The sequence below is a fragment of the Saccopteryx leptura genome, chromosome 1, assembly GCF_036850995.1.
Source record: "Saccopteryx leptura isolate mSacLep1 chromosome 1, mSacLep1_pri_phased_curated, whole genome shotgun sequence".
Taxonomy (NCBI): Eukaryota; Metazoa; Chordata; class Mammalia; order Chiroptera; family Emballonuridae; genus Saccopteryx; species Saccopteryx leptura.
The window spans coordinates 247,130,584-247,157,051 of record NC_089503.1 but is presented as its reverse complement, the minus strand read 5'-3'; the positions used below and the strand labels follow the sequence as shown (position 1 = coordinate 247,157,051).

General features: G+C 50.6%; 2 protein-coding genes and 1 pseudogene across 12 annotated transcripts in view; 2 read left to right on the top strand and 1 right to left on the bottom strand.

Moving 5' to 3' along the window:
• Positions 1–4,926, top strand: part of SH3GL1 (SH3 domain containing GRB2 like 1, endophilin A2) — a 45,417-nt gene extending 40,491 nt beyond the window's left edge. For 2 of the 3 annotated variants that reach the window (XM_066344091.1, XM_066344112.1), the window contains 7 exons: positions 592–735; positions 1,215–1,348; positions 1,544–1,702; positions 2,006–2,109; positions 2,717–2,841; positions 3,044–3,103; positions 3,594–4,926. In XM_066344091.1, coding sequence (XP_066200188.1) covers positions 592–735; positions 1,215–1,348; positions 1,544–1,702; positions 2,006–2,109; positions 2,717–2,841; positions 3,044–3,103; positions 3,594–3,790 — 923 coding nt within the window. In that variant the 3' untranslated portion in view covers positions 3,791–4,926. The remainder of the gene's footprint in view (positions 1–591; positions 736–1,214; positions 1,349–1,543; positions 1,703–2,005; positions 2,110–2,716; positions 2,842–3,043; positions 3,104–3,593) is intronic. The other variant, XM_066344101.1, reaches the window with a different exon arrangement.
• Positions 4,927–5,256: 330 nt separating this feature from the next.
• MPND (MPN domain containing) lies at positions 5,257–16,670 on the bottom strand. Of its 9 annotated transcripts, XM_066344051.1 has the most exons (14): positions 16,252–16,669; positions 16,029–16,154; positions 15,877–15,923; positions 14,894–15,130; positions 11,528–11,660; positions 10,956–11,094; positions 10,689–10,785; positions 10,393–10,465; positions 10,236–10,312; positions 7,666–7,852; positions 7,501–7,571; positions 7,283–7,372; positions 6,530–6,622; positions 5,257–5,532 (listed from the first exon to the last, which is right to left on the bottom strand). In XM_066344051.1, exons 1-14 carry the CDS (start codon positions 16,256–16,258, stop codon positions 5,446–5,448), a joined length of 1,464 nt encoding a protein of 487 aa, XP_066200148.1. In that variant the 5' UTR covers positions 16,259–16,669; the 3' UTR covers positions 5,257–5,445. The 9 variants fall into 9 exon arrangements, with proteins under 9 accessions (XP_066200148.1, XP_066200176.1, XP_066200157.1 ...); XM_066344079.1 differs by lacking the exon at positions 14,894–15,130 and having other exon boundaries at positions 16,252–16,670; XM_066344060.1 differs by having other exon boundaries at positions 7,666–7,747; positions 15,877–16,154.
• A 7,119-nt stretch (positions 16,671–23,789) lies between these two features.
• On the top strand, positions 23,790–25,313 carry LOC136388256 (dnaJ homolog subfamily B member 6-like; annotated as a pseudogene).
• The last annotated feature ends 1,155 nt before the right edge of the window (positions 25,314–26,468 follow it).

The window sequence follows — 26,468 nt, the reverse complement described above, 5'->3', positions numbered from 1 at the left end:
TTTCTCCTCTATGCCTTGACTGGGGGGCTCCAGCTGAGCCAGCCCCCCTTTGGGCTTCAAGCCAGGGACCATGAGGTCATGTCAATCCCACCCTCAAGCTAGCGACCCAGTGACCCTGTGCTCAAGACAAATTAGCCTGTGCTCAAGCCAGCGATCTTGGGGTTTCGAACCTGGGCCCTCTGCGTCCCAGGCCAACACTCCATCCACTGCACCACCTCCTGGTCAGGCCCACCACCACTTTTTTAGGGTGCTGTTCCACCTAGCCAATGAGGGGAGGGTCTCAGAGCCAAGCTCCAGGATGAGGAGGCCCTGGGGGTTCCTGAAGAGCCGATCACTTTTCCAGCCCACTGCCCATGATCCTGTAGCCACAAGAACAGAGGAGGGAAAGTCTGTCCATGGAGTTCTCATAACCTGGTCATCAGCAGGCATAGCAACCAAGGTGCTGTGGGCCAAGGGAGTGCTTTAGAAATAAGTGGGCCTTGGGGGAGGGGGTATACCCAGGGCAGAGGCAGCTGGTAGCACTGGCCAAGTACAGGCCGAGTGGCTCTGGAAGAGGCCACTTACATGCCCACCCGGCCCATTCTGTTCCAGCCTCACGGGCCAAGCTGACGATGCTCAACACTGTGTCCAAGATCCGTGGGCAGGTGAAGAATCCTGGCTACCCACAGTCGGAGGGCCTGCTGGGCGAGTGCATGATTCGCCACGGGAAGGAGCTAGGTGGCGAGTCCAACTTTGGTGAGGGCCACCATAGGGCCTCAGCAGGGTTGCATGGGCAGGTGGCCAGGCTGAGGGAGAGAAGGCCAGAGCTTCCTCGTACTGGCAAGTAGGAGGGCACTTCCCTCCTATAGCTCCAGAATCTTCTCTAATGCTGGCTGGTCCCCAGATGAGGGCAACTGAGGCTCCTGAGAGAGCTCTTCCGTCCCCCCCACAGTGGTGAGGGAGGGTCCCATCATTGCCTACAGTATCAAGGCCAAGGAAAGCACCCCCACCCTCCACCACAGCTGTTCAGGGCAAATCTCATCCCATATAAAAGGGTGGAAGGGCGGACTGTTTGATATCTTGTCATTACCAGCCCTAGGCCACTGCAGCTCAGATTCAGACTTTATAGTCTGTTACTCTAAATTCTGGTTCAGGTGCTTAGCTTTGGGGTCAGTTTAGAAGTTGGCCCAGGACTCCTGTGATGGCTTCTTCCCCGACCCCCTCCCCTTGTGCAGGCGATGCCCTGCTAGACGCAGGGGAGTCCATGAAGTGCCTAGCCGAGGTGAAGGACTCCCTGGATATAGAGGTCAAGCAAAACTTCATTGATCCCCTCCAGAACCTGTGTGACAAAGACCTGAAGGAGATCCAGGTATGCCTTGATGGCCTGCCCCTCATCCCCACCCCCCAGTATAGCCCTCAGGGATCTCTCATGTGTCCCTCACTCTGACAGGGAGCCCCTTCCCTCTTGGGCCCCAGCCCAGCCCACCTCCATGCATACTTGAAGTTGGAAGGGCCACAGGGCCTTGGGGTGGCCCTGCAGTGTGCTTCTCACCCCTGCCCCCAGCACCACCTGAAGAAACTGGAAGGCCGCCGCCTGGACTTCGACTACAAGAAGAAGCGGCAGGGCAAGATCCCTGATGAGGAGCTGCGCCAGGCCCTGGAGAAATTCGAGGAATCCAAGGAGGTGGCTGAGACCAGCATGCACAATCTCCTGGAGACTGATGTATGTCCATGGGCCTGGGGAGCATCCTTGGGGAGCCCCTAAAACAAGAACCCATTGCCCAGCAAGGGTGCCATCTTCCAAGGGCTTGGTGCCAGTTTAGAGGGGGAACAAGGACCAGAGCAGGTCAAGCATCCAGCCCCTGAGGCTTTAGTCTCTTCAGGCCCTTTGCCCTTCTCTAGCTGCAGCTCAAAGGTCAGCCAGACCCAGTCCCTGGAGCAGTCTGGGAAGGCTCTTTGCAGGAGGTGGCCTGGAGGTTGGGGTTAGAGGGCAGTCGCCTCTTCAGTTTTGGCTGGTTACTTGCAGATTGAGCAGGTGAGTCAACTCTCTGCCTTGGTGGACGCCCAGCTGGAATACCACCGGCAGGCTGTGCAGATCCTGGATGAGCTGGCTAACAAGCTCAAGCGGAGGTGAGCCCCTTCCCGCTCTGTGCTGGACAGGAAAAGCTCTAGAGTTCCTGCTGTGGATTCCCGGGCTGGCCCCTGGATGCCCCACGCCACACACACCTTCCCTGACAGCTCAGCCCTGTACAGAACCTGGGGGCTGGCTTTCCATAAACAATTTCCAGGCGTGAGGATGGGAATGGGGACCCCACAAGAGTAGGACCTCTTCGGGCTTGTCCTGCCTGCAGGAGAGGATTGGAGTGGCATGAGGATGGGAGGCAGCCTGAGGAGGACAGGAGGCAGCTTCCCCAGGGCTCACCCCAGGAACCCTTCTTCCACTGCCAGTCTCCTTGGTGGGCAGTGGTTCCCTTGTGAGACCAGGAAGGGGCGAGGGGTGCTTCAGCAGGACCCAGCCATTTGAAAACCTGAAAAATGCCTGAGTCAGGAGAGCCAGCCCAGGAGGTCCCCCAGGATTCCACTGTGTGTTGTGTTCACTTCATAGCCTCCTTAGGGCCTCACTTCCCATGTAGCAGCAGCATAAACAACTGAGGGGTAGGGTGTGTTCCCAGGCCTTGAATACCCTAGCTCATGATGTAGGCTTTGTGGCTGCTCACACCTCTCTCTTCACATGCAGGATGCGCGAAGCCTCTTCACGTCCGAAGCGCGAATACAAGCCTAAGCCTCGGGAGCCCTTTGACCTTGGAGAGCCTGAACAGTCCAACGGAGGCTTCCCCTGTGCCCCAGCCCCCAAGATCACAGGTAAAGAGCAGGTGGGGGGCCATGGTGTCCCAGAGCCTCAGAGACAGGCCCCTTCTTGGGCATCCCCCAGCTCGTGCCTCTATCCAAATGGTCAGGCCAGGTGCCTCCTGCCCAACCACTCACCCTCTGCAAAAGGGGCCCCCAGAGATGGGAACCAGGCCCCACCCCAGCACTCAGCCCACCTGTGTGTTTTGTCTACAAGCAGCTTCATCATCTTTCCGATCTTCCGACAAGCCCATCCGGACCCCCAGCAGGAGCATGCGTAAGTGTCCCCCTGCCTGGGTTTATAACAGTGCCTTCCAGTCTATTCTGGAAGAGTCTTTTTGACTTCCCATCTCTAGTATAAGTGGGGACCCACTGTGGTTGGTTCTGTCAACTCTTCTCAAGCAGGGAAGGAGTTGCAAGTTCTTGCCTCTGTGGGCCTCAGCCTCCCCATGAGAAAGAAGGGCTGCTGTGAGCATCCAGGGCACCTACTGGCTCTGCAGTCTCTCAGTAGTGCCCTGAGGGTGCTGGGCATTCTGTCATTTTAATGCTGCTAAGTATCTCCAGCTTTCCCCCGGAGCATTTTGGTAATCACTCACAGAACCCTTCCCATCTTTCATATCACTTGCTCCTTATTCCTAACAACCGTGGGGAACAAGAGGAAGGAGCAGCTCTTGTAGGGGAAACTGGGGCACTGTGAGAAAACAGGAGCAGGTAGAGTCTTAGTTGGACACCCAGACCTTACACCCATCCCCTCTGCCTATCCCCAGCACCCCTGGACCAGCCGAGCTGCAAGGCACTGTACGACTTTGAGCCTGAGAACGATGGGGAGCTGGGCTTCCACGAGGGTGACATCATCACACTGACCAACCAGATTGATGAGAACTGGTACGAGGGCATGCTCCATGGCCAGTCGGGCTTCTTCCCCCTTAGCTATGTGGAGGTGCTGGTGCCCCTGCCTCAGTGACAGTGTCAGCCTGCCCACCTTCCATCCAGATCACCTGTATTCCACTTGGCCCAAAGCACTCCTCCCCGGGCCTCCCGAGGTACTCCTGGGGCATCAGGGGCTCGGGGTAGCAAGGCCAGCTGGGAAGACCAGGGGCCCTGTTTACACTAGTGCTCATCCATAGTGGTGGTAAGGGTTCCCCTCCCAACTCCGTGCAGCCATCTGGGCCTCCAGCGCCCTGAGGGGGCTAACACTAAGGTGCTCTTAGAAACACTAACTTCCTCCTGCCCCCTCCATTCACAGACACACACATATACCCTCCACCCCTCCACACTGGGGCCCAGCCCACCCCACCCTGACCTGCCCATATTGGGAGCAGATTGAAAGTCTATGATGGGGTGGTCCAAGGAGGCCATGATCGAGGCTCATCAGCCGCTTTTAAATTTCCCTTAAGACACTTCTCCTCAGGTGCCTGCACAGCCACAGATGCCATCTCCGTAGGAGAATCTCATGCAGGGGTCCTAAGGAGCCAGGTCCCCTAAGGACAGGCCCTCTCCTCAGCTGCAGGGTGTTGAGCTCCACACCCCCATGCCCACTACCCTACCCTGGGCTCCCTCAGTCCCCACCTGCAGGGTGCCCTACCCCCAGCTAAGCACATGGAACATTTCTGGTACAAACGGCTACCACCAGCTATCGCATACACTGACTTGCCACACATGGGACCATGGGAGCCCCCAGCTTCCTTTTTGCTGAAGACCAAGCACAAAAGCTTTGATAATCAAATTTTCTCAGACTCCTGGCTGCTGGGGCCATCCCCCTGTTGACTGTCCCCAGCTGTTTCCAGACCAAGGTAGGCAGCTGCTCAGGCCAGCAGGGCCCTGGCCCTGCATCCGCTTCCCCTCTTGCCTAATCCAAATTGGCTCAGTGGGGGGACCTCTGGCCTGGTTCACATTCCCTTCCTCCAGTGACCCTGCACAGCCCCCAGGACACCAGGTTCTGCTCTTACCCAAGGCCCCCCTCACCACCATGAGTGGGAGAGACACAGGCATCCAGACCAAGAACAGCAGCATAGCCTTGGTCACAGTCCAGGGCAGATGAAAATGTAATCCTGATTGTTTTTGGGTTGTTTTTTTAAATATTAAACATCTCTTTCTACAGTCTCTTGCCTGGTGTGGTACAGAGCAGGCCTGCTCACCCGGACACCCACAGCCCTCCTGTCTGTGTTTAGAACAGGGCCCACATGAGTGCCCACCCCCAGATCCCCACCCAGAGCTTGCTCCTAGAGTGAGACCAGCCCCACAGGGAGCCCAGGAAGGGTGGTTGTCGTTTAGCCAGTCACCGGCATAGAGTTAAGTCCCCAAGATTCCCCTCCCCACAGTCCCAGTGTGGGGCGCAGCACGCAGCATGAATGTTCCACTCCCCAGACAGCAGCCTGCACACCTAGCAACAAGTGCCAGGGTCCCCCACTTTAGGGTGAGACACATACCTAGACTGTTTGCTTCTCTCCTTTATTATATGAGCTTCTGCTGTCGCAGAACTCAAGTCACAGAGGAACAGAACAACATAGTCGCAAATGAAGCCCCTAAACCTATTCCCCCTACCCAGAGCTATAGGGAGTGTGGTGGGGGCTCAGATTCTGACCAGGAGGCCTCCCAGGTCCTCAGAGGTCTATGCCCTCAGTTCCCTTGCTTGAGAACGCTGTAAACCTGCTCCAGAACATGACACAGACCCTGGTCCTTGGGCATCCTGCTTGCTAGAGAGATCTGAAACAATAGGGTCAGCGCCTCAGGACTGTACCCAGCAGTCCTGGCCCGGCCTTGCCTCCCACTCCTCCACCAAAGCTCAAATGCTGCCACCTGGCAGAGGGAAGTGCTTTCCTAACCAAGGTGCATGGTGGTGTCCCTAAAGTGGTGCTCTTCTCAATAAGTGGAGCATTGAGTAATTTAAGGCCCAGCTGACTAATGTTTGGGGTGAGGGGATTATAAGGCACATGCCAGGAGCCACCAAAGACAGCAGACAGCAACCCCCACCCAGCAGCCCAGTCAGTGCCTGGATGGGAGGTGACCGGGGGCAACTTTAAGTCCTGTCACTGTTTTCTTTAAAAGTTTGAACAAAAGAAGCAAACGTGAAACTGTTTCTTTGCAAAGCAGGAAATAAATCAGGTACAGGAGGCCACCAAAAGCCTTATTTAAATGTCCCACTACTGTCCCTGGCCAGGTGATTCAGTGGATAGAGCATCGTTTCAGTGCACTGAGGTCACAGGTTTGATCCGTGGTCAGGGCACCCAAGAGAAGCAATCAGTGAGTGCACAACTAAGTGGAACAAGGAGTTGGTGCTTCTCTCTCAAATCAATGGAAAAATTTTAAAAAGAAAGAGGTCTTCCACTATGTGTGGGGCCACAACACCAGCTGCTCTTAATGGCTCTAAACCAAGTCAGAACCCCTTCCACACCTTGGGTGGGTGGCTGCGAAATGGAACAGGGTAGAGAGCAGTTTCTCCAAAAGGGCTGTCCCAGGATCCCAGGGTCTACAGGACTTAAAACATTTTCATCTGCTTTTTGATGTTTGTTTTCTTCCATCTCCCACCCTCGTGTGATAAAGCAAGGCTTTCTGGCAGTATTAATTTCCAGCTGGAATAATTTAGCACAGGACAAGTTAGGAGGTGACATTCTCATGCTGCCCATGGATTATTCTTGGGGGTTCTCCAAGAACTGTCTTCCTGCACGAGGGGTTCACATAGGACTTGGGGTAGAAGTCTTACCTTCAGCTTGTCCAGGTAGGTGTGCTCCTGGTTCCAGGGCTCCTGAAACCTCACCAGGTCAGGGGCACCCTTGTAGAACTCCACCAGCAGCATCTATGGGATGGGGTAGTTGGAAACCTGTCGCTCCTGCCTACCCCACACCAGGCACTGGGGACCCAGAAATGAGCAACACAGGTGCTGCTGCTACCCTATTGTGATAGCTTCCAGGCTAATGCAATATGTACGGCTCACCAAGAAAGGGACCACTAAGGAGTGTCACCCAGTAAAAGGAAGCTTGGCAGGAGCCCTCTGAAGTGAACTCCCTGCCCCCTCCCATCCAAAGACCGAGGAAGGCACACTGACCATGATTATTTATCACACAGACCTGCCATAGTTCCCTGACTCTTGAAACTGCAGATGTAATGCACTAGAGTCTAGTAGCTCCATTTTTTAAAAGTCCATTGAGCCACAGGCATTAAAAACCGTGCAGGCTAACACCTGAAGTCCTCCATGTGTCTCCAGTTGGAGAAGCAGTAGCAGGTGCAGAGGCCTGAGATGGGAGCATCCCTAGTGTGTTCCAGAATGAGGAGACCAGGTGGGTGAGCAAATGGGCAAGGGGGGCTGCTGCAAGGACCTGGGACTTGATCCTAAGAGCCACAAGTGATAATATGCAGAAGAGGAGCCTGACCAGGGCCTTTGTGTGGCACATTGAGCCTTGGCCCCCACCTGTTCCTGGGGGGGAAGGCCACCCACCCCACCAGGAAGTGAGCTCACCATCTCATGAAAGATGTCATTGGTCAGGAAGCTGTCCTGGACATAGGCCATCTCTACGTCCATGGGGATGCCATAGTCACTGGGCCTTTGCTGGTAGGGAGAGCAGCCAGTCACCACCAGCCACCCTAAGCCTCCCATCCCATGATGGCCCTTCCTCCTCACACATTGGGCTCCTCCCTGCACATCAGCCCTTGGCCTCCCCCAGGAGATCCACCTACCTCAGGGGGTGGCATCACCCAGAATGGGGAGATCTTGGACTCGGGGCCCAGGTTGCCAGAGTAGTAAGGGGCTATGGGAGGAGAGAGAGGGAGCTGGGCCTGAGGGGGCTTGTGGTCCAGGAGAGAGACACACACACATCCACCCGCCCTCAGCCAGGGACTTACAACAGAGCAGGGCAAGGCAAGGCTGGAAGCCGTTGCTGGAGCCCTGCAGCCGCAGCTGGTAGTCCATCTGCGTGTCAATGTCCTGCAGCGATGGCAGTGCCGGGCTGTGTGGGTGGCTGTGGTACCAGCCTACGAGGGACAGGCCTCGCAGGAGCAGGCTCTGGTAGATCTGGGGGCAGAGGTGGGGCTGGGGCAGGCAGGGAGTCGGGGGCCCTACCAGGTTGGTGTGCTTCCACCACTCCCTGCAGCCAGCACTCCTGGCACCTATCCAGCCCCACATGTGGGCAACACATAGCAAGTACTTGCTGTGTACCAGGCCTGGGGAGACAGCAGGGACCAAGACAGACCTTGCCCCCAACCTTACAGCTTCCAATGGGGGGCACAGTCAAATACATTAAAAAGACACATCTGTCATAAAAGCAACAAAATTTTTTTGTGACAGAAAAGGGTAAGATAGCTAGGGCAGACAGAAAAGAAGGGAGAGAGGTGAGAAGCATCAGTTCTTCATTGCGGCACCTTAGTTGTTCATTGATTGCTTTCTCATATGTGCCTTGACCAGGAGTCTATAGCAGAGCGAGTGATCCCTTGCTTAAGCTAGCGACCTTTGGCTCAAGCCAGTGACCTTGGGCTTCAAGCCAGCAACCATAGGGGCCATGTCTATGATCCCACGCTCAAGCTGGATGAGCCCGTGCTCAAGCCAGCAACCTTGGGGTTTCAAACCTGGGTCCTCTGTGTCCCAGTCTGATGCTCTATCCACTGTACCACCGCCTGGTTAGGCAAAAAGCAACAAGTTTTGTTTCCTGCTGTGTCCCCAGCTCATGGAACGATACCTGGCACAAAGTAGATGCTCAATAAATAGTTGTATAGGTAGGTGAATATGCCTGCATTTAAGCAGACACAGGCATTCCCAGATACCTTTCCACAAGTGAAGGAAAGTGGGGATGGAAAGAGAACCATTCTTGCTGAATCAAGGTCAATGCCAGGTGCATACTAAGAACTATTACAAAAGCATTAAGAATGCCAGTTAAGTCCTGACAGAGGTGGCTCAGTGGATAGAGCGTCATCCCAATGTGCCTGGACAGGATGCATATGAGAAGCACCCAAAAGGCCCTGGCTGGTTGGCTTAGTAAATAGAACATCAGCCCAGCACGCGGAAATCCTGGGTTTGATTCCTGGTTAGGACATACAGGAGAAGCAGACATCTGCTTCTCTTCCCCTCTGTCTCCCCCTAATCACCCTCTTCACTCTTTCTTCACTCCCACAGTCAGTGGCTTGATTGGTTCAAGCACTGGCTCCAGGTGCTGAGGATAGCTCACTGGTCCAAGTGTTGGCCTCAGGCACTGAGAATAGCTAGGTTGATTTGAGCATCAGCCCGAGATGGGGGTTGCTGGGTGGATCCCAGTCAGGATGCATGTGGGAGTCTGTCTATCTCCCCTCCACTCACTTAAAAAAAAAAGAAAGGGCAGCCAATGGATACACAACTAAATAGAACTAGGTGGAACAATGAGTTGATGCTTCTCTCTCTCTCCCCCTCCCCCTTTTCCTCCTCCCTCCATATCAATGGGAAAAAATGTGTTTTTTGTTTGTTTGTTTTTTGTTTTTTTTTTAATGTTTTTAATAAAAAGAAAAAAATGCCCTGGCCAGCTGGCTCAGCGGTAGAGCGTCGGCCTGGCGTGCAGGAGTCCCGGGTTCGATTCCCGGCCAGGGTACACAGGAGAAGCGCCCATCTCTGCTTCTCCACCCCTCCCCCTCTCCTTCCTCTCTGTCTCTCTCTTCCCCTCCCGCAGCCGAGGCTCCATTGGAGCAAAGTTGGCCCGGGCGCTGGGGATGGCTCTGTGGCCTCTGCCTCAGGAGCTAGAATGGCTCTGGATGCAACAGAGCAACGCCCCAGAGGGGCAGAACGTCACCCCCTGGTGGGCATGCCGGGTGGATCCCGGTCGGGCGCATGCGGGAGTCTGTCTGACTGCCTCCCCGTTTCCAGCTTCGGAAAAATGAAAAAAAAAGAAAAAAAGAAGAATGGCAGTTAAAGCCTTGACTACGTAATTCAGTCAGAACGTCGTCCCAATATGCCAAGGTTGCAAGTTTGATCCCCAGTCAGGGCACATACGAGAGTCAACCAATGAATGCATAAATAAATGGAACAATCAATCAATGTTTCTCTCTCCCTCTCACTTCCTCTCTCTTGCTCTAAAATCAATAAATAAAAATTTAAAAGAATTGCAGTTAGTATTTATCTAGCCTTTTTTTTTCTTTTAAAGACTTTATTCATTTGAGAGAGAGAGAAAAGGAGGAGGAACAGGAAGCATCAACTCCCATATATGCCTATATGCCTTGCACAGGCAAGCCCAGGGTTTCGAACCAGCAACCTCATCATTCCAAGTCGACTCTATCCACTGTGCCACCACAGATCAGGTTTATCCAGCCTTTATTAGGTGCCAGGTGGGAACAGGGGCTCACACATTCATTTGAACATTTTTCAAGCATTGATTGTAGCTGCAGTCACATGGTAGACAGGATAGCTGTGTCCACCCTAACCCACCCAGAATGACCCTCCCAGTGTGTCCCCTCACCTCCTCTTCCATGGTAGCCGCAGTATCCACATCCCCCAGCCGGCTGCGACAGGGGAAGGCTCTCAATACTGTGAGCACTGCACAGAGTGGGGAGAAGAGGTGGAAATCAACCCCAGCCCCCAACAGCCCCCTGTCCACCCAGCCCCAAAATACCCACTCTGGCTGTTGATGTCCCAGCGGCCCCCCAGGTATCCCACGACCTCACTGCGAGTCAGGTGGCTGTGGAAGTCCTGGGGAAGAGGTACATTGGAAGACATGCTGAGGCTATACCCAGCCTCAACTCCATCCTGTGGGCCCAGGGCCCCTGTAATGTGCAGGGGCAAGCCATCCCGCTTCCTCTTTCATTCAAACATTGATTTAGCACCTGTAAACAGACATGGTCCCCACCCACATGGAGCTGGCATTCCAGGGACCCCCTGCCCACAAGGGACAAGGTAGGAGCTGGGCACACACCAGCAGGAACAGCACATTGCTGGAGATGGCCACATTGAATGGCTGGAACTTGTTGATGGCTGCGAAGGATGTTACTTCCACCAGGGTGTGGGGGTTCCTGTAGGAGCAGGAAGGTCCCACAGTTTCAGGAACCCCTAGCCTGGCTCCTCAGCCCCACCCCAGCCAGCTTTGAAGATCTAAAGTCTTGCCCCCATTCTACTCCTGCTCTTGCTCCCACACCTTGGCAAGACTCATGTAAACTGGGGGTGGACATGCAGCATATCTGACCTGGCAGAGTCACGACTACCCAACATGCAGTATCGCACTGGCACCCGAATCTTGTTTTCCACTCGCTTCCCTGGGGATGTGGTCTCTGCTGGGTGAAGGTAAGGAAAATGAGCAGCATCAATCCCTCTCCAGCCTGGAACTGGAAAACAAAGGGCAACCCAAGAAAGAAAAACCCCAGAAGCAGCCTTAAAAATATGGCAATGGTACTGGGAAATCAGGCGACAGGTTGACAAGTTGGACAGATATTTAAAATCAGGTGAGGACCTCAGAAAAGCAGGTGGGGAGGGAGGGGGATTAAACAGCAAATTTAGAAATCAGGCAAAAGGGCAAAGAAGCCCTATTAGGGAACAACGAAATCAGGCAGCACATTAAGACATTGGGCAGTGGGAGCAAAAAATCCAGCATTAGAGCTTAAGAAGTCAGGCAATGAGAGTGACATAAGCGGGACAGGAAATCAACCAGGCATCTTGGGGGTGCTGAGGAAAAGAAAGGCCAGACCTGTCACCAGCCTCCTTTCATACCTGAGTTCTGCATGCTACCTGCCCTGCCTCTTCCCCTCTTAGGCTTCTCACCAGGGTTGACAGGCTCTGTGGGGCCCTTTGCAGGGAGTCTTCGACTTTTGTCATCCGCTGAGACTCCTGCCAGAACCTCTTCCTCCTCTTCCTCTATCAGCAGCTCCTCCTCCTCCCCTTCACTGGCCGGACTCTGGGAGGGTGGGAATGAGGACAGCGGCAGGACCCTAAGCTGGGTGCACACCACCTTCTCCGAGTTCCACCCAGACTGAGGGCCTGCCTGAGCCTTAGGCACCCCAGGTGCCCACTAGAGGGAGTGGGTGAGCAGAGGCAGCCTAAGGCCACAGCTCTGGTGGGAGCTTCTTCCTGTGGCTGACTCACAGGTTCAAATACTGGACAAGCTGTGTGACTTGAGGCAAGTGCCCTAACTGAGCTCTATCATTGCCTGTAAAATGGCCCAATAGGGTGGGTGACAGGGTGAAGTAGGTTAATGCATCCAAAGAATTTAGCATATGCCCTGTTGCTTCATCCATTGAGTAAACATACACTTTACATGCTTTTTTTTTTTTATTCTCTCAATAACCTCTCCTCCTGTTCTTTCCTAAACTTCCCTTGCCAAGGTGACCTATCTGTGCCCAAACCCAACAGTCACATCTCAGTCTCTGTCCTCCTCCCATTCCCAGCAGTATCTAACTCAGCCAGTTCTCACTCCTCCTGGGAACTCCTCAGGAACCCTGAACTCATCCAGCTTTCCTGCCCCCTTCCAGGGTCCTCTTGGCCTTCCCTTGTTGCCCATGACTGGATCCTAGGGCTTCTTCCTTCAGGACAGCCCAGAGTACTATCAGGGCTCCACCCTCCCTATGCCCCAATGATACCCACAGTCCTGTCTCCATTCCTGGGTTCCCCTGAGCTCCAGACCTGGGGTCCAGCTGCCCCTCAACATCTCCACAAGGGGGATTCAAGGGTCTCGCACTCAACACAGCCAACAATGCACCCAACCATCCCCCCAAAACTGCTCCAAATCCCCACATCTCCTATAAGAGCAACCCCATCCACCCACTCACTCAAAAAAAAAACACTTAACACCAATATCCAATCTATCAGCAAATCTCATCAGATCTACTTTCAAAATTAGCCAGAACCTGACCAATTCTCCACTTCAATAGTTGGCCTGGTCCACACCATCACTGCCCACCTGGACCAGAATCCAAGTCAGGTCCTACACTGCCCTTCCTCAGTCAGTCTTCTCCAAAGTAGCCAGCAGAGGGTGACCATGAGCACCCAAGTGAGGTCCCATTCCTCCTATCCATAGCACTCCAAGCCTCCCACCTCCCTCAGCTAAATTCCAGTATCCTAGCAGCCTACAGGCCCAGTACTACCTAACCCATCCCCTCCTGGCCCATACCTCTTCCCTCTCTCCCCCTTGCTCCCTCTCCTCCAGACACAGGCTGGGCCTCCTTGCGGCTCCTCCAACAACCAGGCACAATCCCGCTTCAAGAACTTTGCACAAGCTGTTTTCCAAATACTTTCATGGCTTCCCTCCTTCCCCTCCTTAGGTCCTCTGCTCAGATGTCATGTTCTCAGTCAGTGAAGGCTTCCCTGACTACCCTATTTCCCCAACTCCAACTTCCATCCCTTCTTCAGAAATACTACAAGATAGGACTTATTTGCTTTGTTTCTCTGTGTGTCTTTCATGAGGGCAAGTATTTTTCTTTTTTGCTCTCTGCTTTATCTCCTGCACCTATAGGTAACATTTACTAAATGCTTGCTGAATGAATGGCCCTATGATGTGTGAAGGTTAGTTTTGTATGTCAACCTGACTAGGCTCTAGTACACATTTATTTAATCAAAGATTAATCTAGGTGTTGCTATGAAGGCATTTGGTAGATGTGGTTCACATTTACAATAAATTGACTTTTATTTTTAAGAGAGAGGAGGCTAGTGAGAAGAAATTTCACAATGCATCCCAACCAGGATCCACCTGGCAACCCCCCATCTAGCAACTGAGCTATTTTTAGCTCCTGACATGAAGGCTCCAGAGCCATCTTCAGCACCCTGGCCAACATGCTAGAATCAATCGAGCCAAGGCTGTGGGAGGGAAAGAGAGGGAGAGAGAAGGGGAAGGGAGGAGAAGCATATGGTTGCTTCTCCTATGTGCCCTATTTGGTCATTGAACCTGGGACTTCCACATGCTGGGTTGACTCTCTACCACTGAACCAACTGACCAGGGCCTAAATTAACTTTCAGTGAAGGAGATTATCTACAATAATGTGGGTGGGCATCATCCAATTAGTTAAAAGTCCTTAAGAGACCTGACCTGTGGTGGCGCAGTGGGATAAAGCGTCGACCTGGAACACTGAGGTCGCCGGTTCGAAACCTTGGGCTTGCCTGGTCAAGGCACATATGGGAGTTGATGCTTCCTGCTCCTCCCCCTTCTCTCTCTCTCTGTCTCTCTCTCTCTCTCTCACTCCTTTCTCTCTAAAAAATCAATTAAAAAAAAAAAAAAAAGTCCTTAAGAGCAAAAACTGAGGCTTCCCACAGAAGAAAGAATTCTGACTCAAGACTGCAGTACCGCCTGACCAGGTGGTGGCGCAGTGGATGGAGCATTGGACTGGGATGTGGAAGGACCCAGGTTCAAGACCCCGAGGTTGTCAGCTTGAGCGCGGGCTCATCTGGTTTGAGCAAAAAGCTCACCAGCTTGGACCCAGGGTCGCTGGCTCGAGCAAGGGGTTACTCGGTCTGCTGAAGGCACACGGTCAAGGCACATATGAGAAAGCAATCAATGAACAACTAAGGAGTCGCAATGCGCAACGAAAAACTAATGATTGATGCTTCTCATCTCTCCGTTCCTGTCTGTCTATCCCTCTCTCTAACTCTCTGTCTCTGTAAAAAAAAAAAAAAAAAAAAAAAAAGACTGCAGTACCAACTCCTCTCTGAGTTTCTAGCCCACTAGCAGTCCTTCAGATTTCAGACTTATCAGCCAGATGTATACACATATTTTAATCTATCTAAATATGTCTAATACACTTGGTACTGTTATCATTTCCATTTTACATATGATGAAGATTAAGGACCCAGAGAGAGTCCTTAACCAAGTTCACCTAACTTGTGAACATTCAAGGAACATCTATTAGTATCATGGCATTCAAGACCTTCCCAGATATGGTCCCTGCCAATGTCTCCAGTCCCCTCAGCTACCCAACACATCTGAACCCCTGGGTGCATCAGCTAATCATGGTTCCCTAAGCAGAATTCATTGCTTTGTGCCTACATGGCTTTGCATTTGCCATTCGCTCCCTCTGAAAAGCTTTTCCCTTCATCTTGATCCACAAATATCTACTCAGTCCTCAAGGCCCCAGCTCCAATGAGCATTCCTCTCTGACAATTAGTCAAGGGGGGCTTAATCCAGGAGGCTAAAGGACGCACCTCATCAGCGGCAGCTGCAGGCACATGGAGCTGGTGTCGCCGGAGCCAGGCAGCCTTGTACTTGTCCAGTTTCTGGCCCTTGTACTTAACAGAAGCCCAGCCACAGCCGGACTTCTTGGCTGGGTTCACCAGCTTCTTGCAGTGGGTGGCCCAGGCACTGGGAGAGTTGAACACCTGCCCTGTTTCCTGCCACACGATCCTCCCATCGGGTTGCAGATCCCCCATGAACTTCTTCCCCTGCAGTGACAGTAGGCTGATTGGGCCCGGGATCTGGTACCCACCAGGCCCTACTCCAGGAAGTCCTCCCTAATCCCAGGTTGCTCTCAAATTTTAATACCCACTTCTCACTTCAGCACACCTTCCAGGAAGCCTTCCATCTTAGGTGCCTCCCAGTACCTGTATGTCAACTGTCATAATCCTGATCAGCTTGGGTCAAAAACACCCAATTGTGTGTCTATCCTTCCTCCCCTCACTGGACTGTGAACCCCCAAAGGGCAGGGATAGGGTCTATCTTGACCATTGCTGTGGTCCTAATACCCAACATACAGCCTAATACACAGCAGGTGTTCAACTCACAAATTGCACTATTCACAAATGTAACAATAATAGTAATAATAACAAACACAAAGCACTTACTGTGTAGTAGGTACCTTGCTCAGCTTTACTTAATCCTCATAAAACCCCGGGGGGGGGGGGGGGACCTATTTTACAAACAAGGAAACTGGAATACGAAGATACTGAGAAGTTGAGCAAGGTCACATGGCCAAGAAAGCAGTGGTCCTGTCTGAGCCTTATCTTCACTTTTATAGAATAGGGTGTTTGGTGAACGATGTCCTCCCACCCAGAGGGCTCGTGCTGGCTCTGGATGCTCCATGCCTCAGTTTCCCCTCCCCATTCCCAGGCTCCGCCTGCTGCAAGAGAGCACTAGGCTTCAGTTTCCCCTTACCCCAGGTTGAATGGGATGGGAGGTGGGGAATGCTCACCAGGTAGTAGATAGACAGCACCCCGGCGCCAGGCTCCAGCTGTGCGTCTTTGAGGAGCACCCGCAGTGTGACCGCGCGCCTCGTAAGCGCGCCCCCCGGCCCGCCGCTGCCCCCCGCTCCAGCCCCGCCGCCGCCGCCGCCGCCGCCACTACCGCTGCTGCCGCTGCGCGCTCCGATCGCTCCTACGGGCCGCTCGGGGTCTTCGGCCTCCGCCTCATCCTCGTCCTCTTCCGGCCCCTCCTCGCCCGCGCCGCCCGCCGGGGACAGCGGCTCTGGAGCTGCGGGCAGCGACAGGCTGCAGCGGGGCCGCGTGCCCCTAGTCGGTCTAGCCACCCCTCCCGGCGCTTTGCCCGCTCCCGGACAGGCCCGCCGTACCTGCCATGGCGGCTCCAACCCCGCGCCCCGCTAGTTCTTTCTTCCCGGCACGTGACGCTGCTCCGCCCCAATTCGAGGGACGCCCGGGCAATTGACCACCGCCGGTGGGCGGGTCGGGGCTTAGGCCGGTGGTGCGAGAGGGGAAACTGAGGCTGGGGCCTGCGTATTTGACATTGGGAGTCGGGGGCTCAATCCCCCGGGACCATTAGGGAGACAGAGGCATCAGGCCACTCTCCATTGGAGGGGGTGGTAACTGAGAGCTTATAGGAACAAATGGGGAAACTAAGGCATGGAACTTCTGTTTTCAGGGGACTAGTGGGAACACCCGAGGCTACCTCCTGTAGGATTTAGGCCTGGGACTGGGGGTGCGGGGGGCTGGTTCAGCCCGCGAGGACGAGGGGGAAAACAGAGGTCCGCAGACACCTCTCTTGAGGAACACAGAGGCCTCGGCTGTTGGGACCGGGGGGGGGGGGGGGGGTGGGGGGGGGGGGGGGGGATGAAACCTGGAAGAACGAGCCACTAAGCCCTGGGGCTTCCAGGTCAGAACACAGAAGCAGCCCCCGCCGCGGGTCAAATTCGCTGCAGTGTAGCAGCAATCTACAGCTTTAATTTCCACTCTTCCCGTGGGCTCTTATTGGACCAGAGCAGAGTACGCCAATCAATTATTGAGGTCTATTTCATCTTCAACCAATAAGCAGTAGCCGTTTGATTTCCTCTAGCTAACCAGTATTAGTGCTACTTCCGCCGAGCCTAACTGAGCCAATAGTAAGCCGTCGCTCTCAGCCAATCAGTAACAGGTACCAGACTCATTTATCCAATCAGTTGTAGCATTTGGTCTTCAACCAGCTCCGGGAAAACTCACACCGTGGGCTGAATTTGTGGTGGATTAGTAGGAAACAGGCTGCTGACCTGTAGAGCTGAAGTCGTTGGTTGGAAACTCCGGCTTGCCCGTCAAGGCACATACAGTTGATGCTCCCTGCTCCTTCTCACTCCCTCTTTCTTTTTTCTTTTCCTTTCTTTTTTCTTTCTTTCTTTCTTTCTTTCTTTCTTTCTTTCTTTCTTTCTTTCTTTCTTTCTTTCTGTCTTTCTTTCTTTCTTTCTTTCTTTCTTTCTTTCTTTCTTTTTCTTTCTTTCTTTCTTTCCTTTCTCTTTCTTTCTTTCTCTCTTTTTCTTTCTCTTTCTTTCTTTCCCTCTCCTCCCCTCCCCTCCCCTCCCCTCCCCTCCCCTCCCCTCCCCTCCCCTCCCCTCCCTTCCCTTCCCTTCCCTTCCTTTTCTTTCTTTCTTTCTTTCTTTCTTTCTTTCTTTCTTTCTTTCTTTCTCTCTCTCTCTCTCTCTCTCTCTCTCTCTCTCTCTCTCTCTCTCTCTCATAAATAAAAACTTAAAAAAAAAATCCTGCAACAGGTGGACGTGGGAGGAGCCGGCCTGGTTGTACTTTCCTTTGCCCGAGGCGCACCTGTTCTGGGACCTTTGCTCCATTTCGTACTGCTACATCCCAGCTCCAGATCTCCCCAGGGCCTGGGTTGTGGGCTCCCCCAAACTGCGGGGAACCGGGCTCAGCCGCGATAGGTTTACCCGATCCCAGTTTGGAAGAGGGGACAGGACATTGGGGGCGGGGGTCCAGCCAGGGTGGCGTGGAATCAGGCTGGACCTGACTCCAAATCCTGCTGCATCACTCCACAGCTCTGTGACTTTAGCCAAGTAGCTCGCTCCACCTATTTCCCCGTGGGGAAAATAATAATTCCACGTAAGGATTAAGGATCAGGGTTTGACATATAGTAAGAGCAGGATAAATATGAATTATTATTTTCATTTTTTGTCTGGCCCAGGCCTCTTTTTGGAGTCCTCCCCCACCCCTACCAAGGGTCTAGCCACCAATTTGACATCTTCCTACTCCCCAGACTATAGCTTCAATTTATTTCCCTATATCCTTGCCCACTTTCCCTTTGACTATCTTCCAAAACCTGGGGCTGTGACTCTCCCACCTGGACCCTTGCCATCTCCTTGGGCCTCAGGCTCCCACACTATCTTCCACCCTGGTCTCTTCCTAAAATGCAACTATGATCACCTCTCTCCCCTGCTCTAAATCCTTCAATGGCTCCCCATTGCCTTTGATAAATAAAACCATCTGCTGTGACCTTATTAATCATTTATGGCACCCCTTTATGTCAGGTATTATTATCAAACTTATTAGAGAATTCAAGATGAACAGAATGCCGAGAGTCACACAGCTCTCCAGTGGATTCCAAAGGCTATTCTTTGCTATGTGTATAAAATCCAAGCAGCCTCACCCATAACTATTAAAGGCATTGAATGTGAAATTTTAAAACTCCCAAAAAGGAAATCTCCAGGTCCAGAGGAGTAATTTTACTAAAGGCTCAAAGAAGAATTAACACTTTGACCTAATCTCTTCCAGAAAATGGAAGAGGAAGGAACACTTCCCAATTCATTAGATGAAACTAGCATTAATTACTGTGATACTAACATCAGATAAGGATGATCCAAAAAAGAAAACTATAGACCATCTCCTTCATGAATAGGAACAGAAAAATTCTCAACAAAATAATACAAAATAGACTTCAGCTATAAGTATATGCATATATACTGTATTTCCCCACGTATAAGACACACTTTCTTTTTTTTTCAAAAATTTTGGGGTCTAAAACTGGGTGCATCTTATACAGTGGTTGTTTTTTTACTTGCACTTCCCACTTTTTCGCGCTTGTTTTTGTGCTCTTTGTTGAAGACATCAGACACAGATGAGGACAAGCTAATGGATGGGAGTTTTGACAATGATGAGGAGTTGTATGAATTTTATGATGAATAAAACTTGAGTTCAGCCTGACCAGGCGGTGGCGCAGTGGATGGAGCGTCGGACTGGGATGCGGAGGACCCAGGTTCGAGACCCAAGGTCGCCAGCTTGAGCACAGGCTCATCTGGTTTGAGCAAAGTTCACCAGCTTGGACCCAAGGTTGCTGGCCCAAGCAAGGGGTTACTCAGTCTACTGAAGGCCCTTGGTCAAGGCACATATGAGAAAGCAATCAATGAACAACTAAGGTGTTACAACGAAAAACTAATGATTGATGCTTCTCATCGCTCTGTGTTTCTGTCTGTCTATCCTTATTTATCCCTCTCTCTGACTCTCTCTGTGTCTCTGTATTAAAAAAAAAAAAGGTAAAAAAAATTAATAAAAAAAAACACAAAAAACTTGAGTTCAATAACTTTATGTAATACATTTTTTTTCAAGTTTCAGGGCCCCCCCCAAATTAAAGTCTTTTACATGAGAGTGTCTTATACATGGGGGAAATACAGTATGTATACATATACTGTATATTTTTTAATCAATTTGAGAGAGAAACATTGATTTGTTGTTCCTCTTATTTATACATTCATTGCTTGTTCCATATATTTCCAGTCCTGATCAGAAATCGAACTGGCAACCTTGGCATGTCAGGACAATACTCCAACCAACTGAGCTACTTGGCCAGGGAAAATTTAGCAAAATATAATAAGTATAATACACCATGACCAAGTGGTGTTTATTCCAGGGATGCAAGGTGGGTTCAGTATTCAAAAATCAATGTTATACTCCATATTTAACAGGCTTTGGTGAGCAGAATAATGATTCCCTAAAGATATCTCTCTCTTGGATGGATAGCTCAATTGGTTAGAGCATCATCCTGACATGCTGAGGTTGTGGGTTCCAAACCCATCAGGGGACATACAAGAATCAACCAATGAAGCCTGACCGGGTGGTGGCACAGTGGATAGAGCATCGGACTGGGATGCCGAGGACCCAGGTTCGAGACCCTGGGGTCGCCAGCATGAGCGTGGGCTCATCTGGTTTGAGCAAAGGCTCACCAGCTTGGGCCCAGGGTCGCTGGCTCGAGCAAGGGGTTACTCGGTCTGCTGAAGGCCCGCGGTCAAGGCACATATGAGAGGGCAATCAATGAACAACTGGGGTGTTGCAATGCGCGTTGCGCATCAGTTTTTCGTTAAAAACTGATGATTGATGCTTCTCATCTCTCTGTTCCTGTCTGTCTGTCCCTCTCTCTGACTCTCTCTCTGTCTCTGTAAAAACAAACAAACAAAAAAACCCCACAAGGAATCAACCAATGACAGCATGAATAAATGGAACAAAAAAAATCTGTTTCTCCCTGTGTGTCTCTCTCTCCCTTCCTCTCTCTAAAAAGGGGGGGGGGAACCAATTAAAAATAAAGGATATCCCTCTCCTAATCCCTAGAACCTGTGAATAAGTGAGGTTACACAGTGAAGAGAATTTAAGGTTGCAGATGAAATTAAAGTTGCTGATCAACTGATTTTATTTTATTTTTCCATTTATTTGAGAGAAAAAAAGAGGGAGGGAGACAGGGGAAGAGAGAAAGAGAGAGAAGCATCAACTTGTTCCACTTAGTTGTTTCATTTAGTTGTGAACTAACTGGTTGCTTTCTCGTATGTGCCCTGGCATGGGATAGAACCTGCAACCTTGGTGGGCTGGGACGACACTCATTCCACTGAGCCACCCGGCCAAGGCAATCAGCTGACTTTATCTTTACTTTATTTTTTTATTTTATTTATTGATTTTTAGTGAGAGAGGAAGGGAGAGAGACAGAGACAGAAACACCGATCTGTGTGTATGTGCCTTGACTGGGAATCAAACCAGCAACCTTTGTATATTGGGACAATGCTCTAACCCAGTGGTCCCCAACCTTTTTTGGGCCACGAACCGGTTTAATGTCAGAAAATATTTTCATGGACCGGCCTTTAGGGTGGGACGGATAAATGTATCATGTGACTGAGACAAGCGTCAAGAGTGAGTCTTAGACTGATGTAACAAAGGGAATCTGGTCATTTTTATTTATTTATTTATTATTATTTTTTACAGAACAGAGAGAGAGTCAGAGAGAGGGATAGACAGAAACATACAGACAGGAACGGAGAGATGGGAAGCATCAATCATTAGTTTTTCGTTGCGCATTGCAACACCTTAGCTGTTCATTGATTGCTTTCTCATATGTGCCTTGACCGCGGGCCTTCAGCAGACCGAGTAACCCCTTACTTGAGCCAGTGACTTTGGGTCCAAGCTGGTGAGCTTTATACTCAAACCAGATGAACCCACGCTCAAGCTAGCGACCTCGGGGTCTCGAACCTGGATCCTCGGCATCCCGGTCCGACACTCTATCCACTGCGCCACTGCCTGGTCAGGCAAAATCTGGTCATTTAAAAAAAAATAAAACATCTATGCAACAGAATTGAATGACAAGATAACCTGGACATGTTTTCTTTGAATATATGTACCCTGATTTATTGATGTCACCCCATTAAAATAAAAATTTATTTATAAAAAAAAAAAATCAATAAAACATCATTCAGGCCCTGGCTGGTTGTCTCAGTGGTAGAGCGTCGGCCTGGCGTGCAGGAGTCCCAGGTTTGATTCCCGGCCAGGGCACACAGGAGAGGCGCCCATCTGCTTCTCTACCCCTCCCCCTCTCCTTCCTCTCTGTCTCTCTCTTCCCCTCCCGCAGCCAAGGCTGCACTGAAGCAAAGTTTGCCTGGCACCGAGGATGGCTCTATGGCCTCTGCCTCAGGCACTAGAATGGCTCTGATTGCGGCAGAGCAATGCCCCAAGATGGGCAGAGCATCGCCCCCTGGTGGGCATGCCGGGTGGATCCGGTCGGGCGCATGCGGGAGTCTGTTTGACTGCCTCCCCGTTTCCAACTTCGGAAAAATACAAAAAACAAATAAAATAAAAATAAAACATCGTTCAGACTTAAATATAAATAAAATGGAAATAATGTAAGTTATTTATTCTTTCTCTGCGAACCGGTACCAAATGGCCCACGGACTGGTACTGGTTCGTGGCCCCGGGGTTGGAGACCACTGCTCTAACCAATGGAGCTCTCTGGCCAGGGCAGCTGATTTTTTGTTGTTGTTGTTTATTTATTTATTTATTTATTTATTTTTTACAGAGACGGAGAGTGAGTCAGAGAGAGGGATAGGCAGGGACAGACAGACAGGAACGGAGAGAGATGAGAAGCATCAATCATTAATTTTTCATTGTGTGTTGCAACACCTTAGTTGTTCATTGATTGCTTTCTCATATGTGCCTTGACCGTGGGTCTCCAGCAGACCAAGTAACCCCTTGCTGGAGCCAGAGACCTTGGGTTCAAGCTGGTGGGCTTTTTGCTCAAACCAGATGAGGCCGCGCTCAAGCTAGTGACCTCAGGGTCTCGAACCTGGGTCTTCCACATCCCAGTCCGACACTCTATCCAGACTCTGGGTCTTCTGCATCCCAGTCCGACGCTTTATCCACTGCGCCACTGCCTGGTCAGACAGGGCGGCTATTTTAAAAGAGGGAAATAATCTTGGATTATCTGGAGTGTTTCTAAGGTAATCACAACGGCCCTTAGAAGTGGAAGAGTCAGGGGGAGGTAACAGCAGAAGAAGTTAGAATGAGTAAGATATGAGGATTTGACTTGCGTTGCTTACTTTTTAGATGGAGAAAAGATACCATGAGCCAAAGAACATGAGAAATCTCTGGAGGCAGGAAAAGACGAGGAAACATTCATTCTTTGAGCCTCTAGCAAGGAATGTAGCCCTATCAACACCGTGATTTTAGCTTTGGGAGATTCATGTAGGCTTTCTAACCTACAGAGCTGTAAGATAATACATTTTGTTGTTTTAAGCCCCTAACTGTGCTGTAGACTTGTTACAGCAGCCATAGAAAACAAATACATTGGCTGAACAAGAAACATCTCACAATCATATCAATAGATGCAAAAAAAGTACTTGACAAAATTCAATACTTACTCATAATAAAAACTCTTAGCAAACTAGGACAGAGGGGAACCACCTCAACTTGGTGAAGAACATCTACAAATCTTCAGTTAACATCACACTTAATAGTTAAAGACAAAATGCTTTCCCCTTAAGATTGTAAACATGGCAAAGATGTCCACTCTCACCATTCTTATTCAGCATGGTGCTAAAAATTCTAGCCAGTGCAATAAAGCAAGAAAAGGAAATAAAAGGAGTACAGAGTAGAAAGGAAGAAAAACAACTAGCTGATTTACCTGACCAGGCAGTAGTGCAGTGAATAGAACACCAGCCTGGGATGTTGAGGACCCAGGTTTGAAACCCCAAGGTCACCGGCTTGAGCGCAGGCTCACCACCTTGAGCGTGGGGTCACCAGCTTGAGTGTGGGATCACAGACACGACCCCATGGTTACTGGCTGAGCTCAAAGATTGCTAGCTTGAAGCCCAAGGTCCCTGGCTTGAACAAATGGTCAATGGCTGTGCTGGAGCCGCCTCTTAAATGAACAACTAAGGTGCCACAACAAAAAGTTGATGCTTCTCATTTCTCTGCCTTCCTGTCTTTCTGTCCTCCTCTCTCTCTCCCCCTCTAAAAAATAAATAATAAAGGAAAAGGAAAGCGTGAGGAGCCTCCACTGTCACCTGCGTTGCCATGCAGGACCCGAGGGAACTTGGCCATTGCCCCTTCCCCCGTGGGCTCTGCATCCTCGGGTTCCAGCAGCCTGTAAAACGTGGTGGATTGCTATGAAGTTCTAGGCATGCAGAGACATGCTGCCACGGAGAATATTAAAAAGGCGTACCGGTAACTGGCATTGAAGTAGTATCCAGATAATAATCTTGAGAATAAAGAAGAAGCAGAGAGGAAATTCAAACAAGTAGATGAGGCCTATGAGGTGCTCTCTGACGCTAAAACATGGGATATCTATGACAAATATGGCAAAGAAGGATTAAATGGAGGAGGAGGGATGGGTGGGAGCCAGTTGGACAGCCTGTTTGAGTTCAGCTTCACATTCCAGAACCCCTGATAACGTTCAGGTAATGTTTTGATAGAAGGGACCTGTTTCCTTTCTTTCTTTCTTTTTTTTTTTTTTTTTCTGTATTTTTTCTGAAGCTGGATACGGGGAGAGACAGTCAGACAGACTCCTGCATGCGCCCGACTGGGATCCACCCGGCACGCCCACCAGGGGCGATGCTCTGCCCACCAGGGGGCGATGCTCTGCCCCTCCGGGCGTCGCTCTGCCGTGACCAGAGCCACTCTAGCGCCTGGGGCAGAGGCCGAGGAGCCATCCCCAGCGCCCGGGCCATCTTTGCTCTAATGGAGCCTCGGCTGCGGGAGGGGAAGAGAGAGACAGAGAGGAAGGAGAGGGGGAGGGGTGGAGAAGCAAATGGGCGCTTCTCCTGTGTGCCCTGGCCGTGAATCGAACCCAGGACTTCCGCACGCCAGGCGGACGCTCTACCACTGAGCCAACCGGCCAGGACTAGGGACCTGTTTTCATTCGGCTTTTTCGAGGACACATTTTATAACCTCTTTGGAACTTGACAGGGCTCCCATGGGAACAGTAGAATGGGCTCATGCTCATTCTTCTCCACCTTCAGTGGATTCCCGTCTTTCGGAGGGTTTCCATCTTTTTGGGGTCTTTTTTTAATTAATTTATTTATTTTGTGACAGAGACAGAGAGAGGAACAGACAGAGTGGAAGGGAGAGAGATGAGAAGCATCAATTCTTTGTTGCGGCTCCTTAGTTTCTCAGTGATTGCTTTCTCATATGTGCCTTGACCAGGGGGCTACAGCAGACTGAGTGACCCCTTGCTCAAGCCAGCAACCTTGGGTTCAAGCTTGTGAGCCTTGCTCGAACCAGATGAGCTCACACTCAAACTGGCGACATCGGGGTCTTGAACCTGGCTCCTCTGCGTCCCAGTCCAACGCTCTATCCACTGTGCCACCGCCTGGTCAGGCGGGTTTCCATCTTTTGATAACAGGATTTACTTCCTTCGGGTCATTAGGTCATGGGGGCGGGAGTGGGGGCTCACTTCATTCTCCTCCACCTCATTTGGTGGTAGTGGGATGGGCAACTTCAAATCTGTATCAACTTCTACCAGACGGTTAACGGAAGAAAAATCACTACAAAGAGAATTGTTGCGAATGGTCAAAAAAGAATAGACGAAGAAGATGGCCAGCTAAAGTCCTTAACGATAAATGGTAAGGAGCAGCTGCTATGTTTGGATAATAAGCAATTCAATGTACATATGTAATAGACATGTTAACTGTAAGGAACACCACTTCGGGTACACGAACATTTTTTTGAAGATTTCGAGTGAATTTGACTTTCAGTGTAACTATACCTAGTCTAAAATATTTATACACCGCTCATCAGAGCCCTGTTTGTCATGGACTTCTGAATTGATTGTTGGGACCACATGATAGACCTCATTTTTTTTCAATTTTGTCTTTAAAATTGTAAATCTCTGTATGCACTTTGTTTTTTATTAATGTAATCCAAGGTAGTCATGACTTCTGTACACTAACACCAGCACAGACTTGCTTTCCACTGTGTGTGAACCGTGAGTCACATAGTGTCAGCCTGCTGTGAAGTTAACATTGCCAGGATGAATCTTCCACAAAGTAATTTCAGTTCTGTTCAGTATTTAGTCATGAGCGGTATTAATGCATCCATGGTAATACATTTCTGGTTTAATATAAATTGAGTATGTATCTAGTTGTGTATGAATGCTGGCAACTTAGTAAGTTTTGACAATTGTTTAAACATGTAATGTTAAGCTTAGATTTAAAAAGTAAAGTTGAGCCTGACCAGGCAGTGACGCAGTGGATAGAGTGTCGGACTGGCACGCGGAAGACCCAGGTTCAAGACCCCGAGGTCGCCAGCTTGAGCACAAGCTCATCTGGTTTGAGCAGGGCTCGTGGGCTTGAGCCCAAGGTCACTGGCTCAAGCAAGGGGTCACTCAGTCTACTGTAGCCTCCCGGTCAAGGCACATATGAGAGAGCAGTCAATGAACAGCTAAGGTGCTGCAGTAAGGAATTAATGCTTCTCATCTCTCTCCCTTCCTGGCTGTCTGTCCTTATCTGTCCCTTTGTCTGTCACACACACACACACACACACACACACACACACACACACACAAATCCCACAAAAAAAAACAAAATAAAAAGTAAAGTTGGTAATCTAGGTCTTTGTTATTTACTTAAAAAAATAAATAAATGGGATGTGTTTGGTGCAAAATAAATAAATAAATAATTTGTTTTGCAGATGACATGATGTTCCACATTAAAAATCCCAAGAGCCTGACCAGGTGGTGGTGCAGTGAATAGAGTGGTTGAACTGGGACACAGAGGACCCAGGTTCAAAACTCAAGGTCGCTGGCTTAAGCACTGGCTCATTCAGCTTGAGT

What these genes read in the sequence shown, in the direction of transcription:
- MPND (XM_066344012.1), bottom strand. An exon ending in CTGCAGCTGCCGCTGATGAG is followed by an intron (nt 11,661 to 14,893) that starts GTGCGTCCTTTA and finishes CCACCCTCCCAG; the next exon opens with AGTCCGGCCAGTGAAGGGGA. An exon ending in GGGTGATGCCACCCCCTGAG is followed by an intron (nt 7,373 to 7,500) that starts GTAGGTGGATCT and finishes TCTCCCTACCAG; the next exon opens with CAAAGGCCCAGTGACTATGG.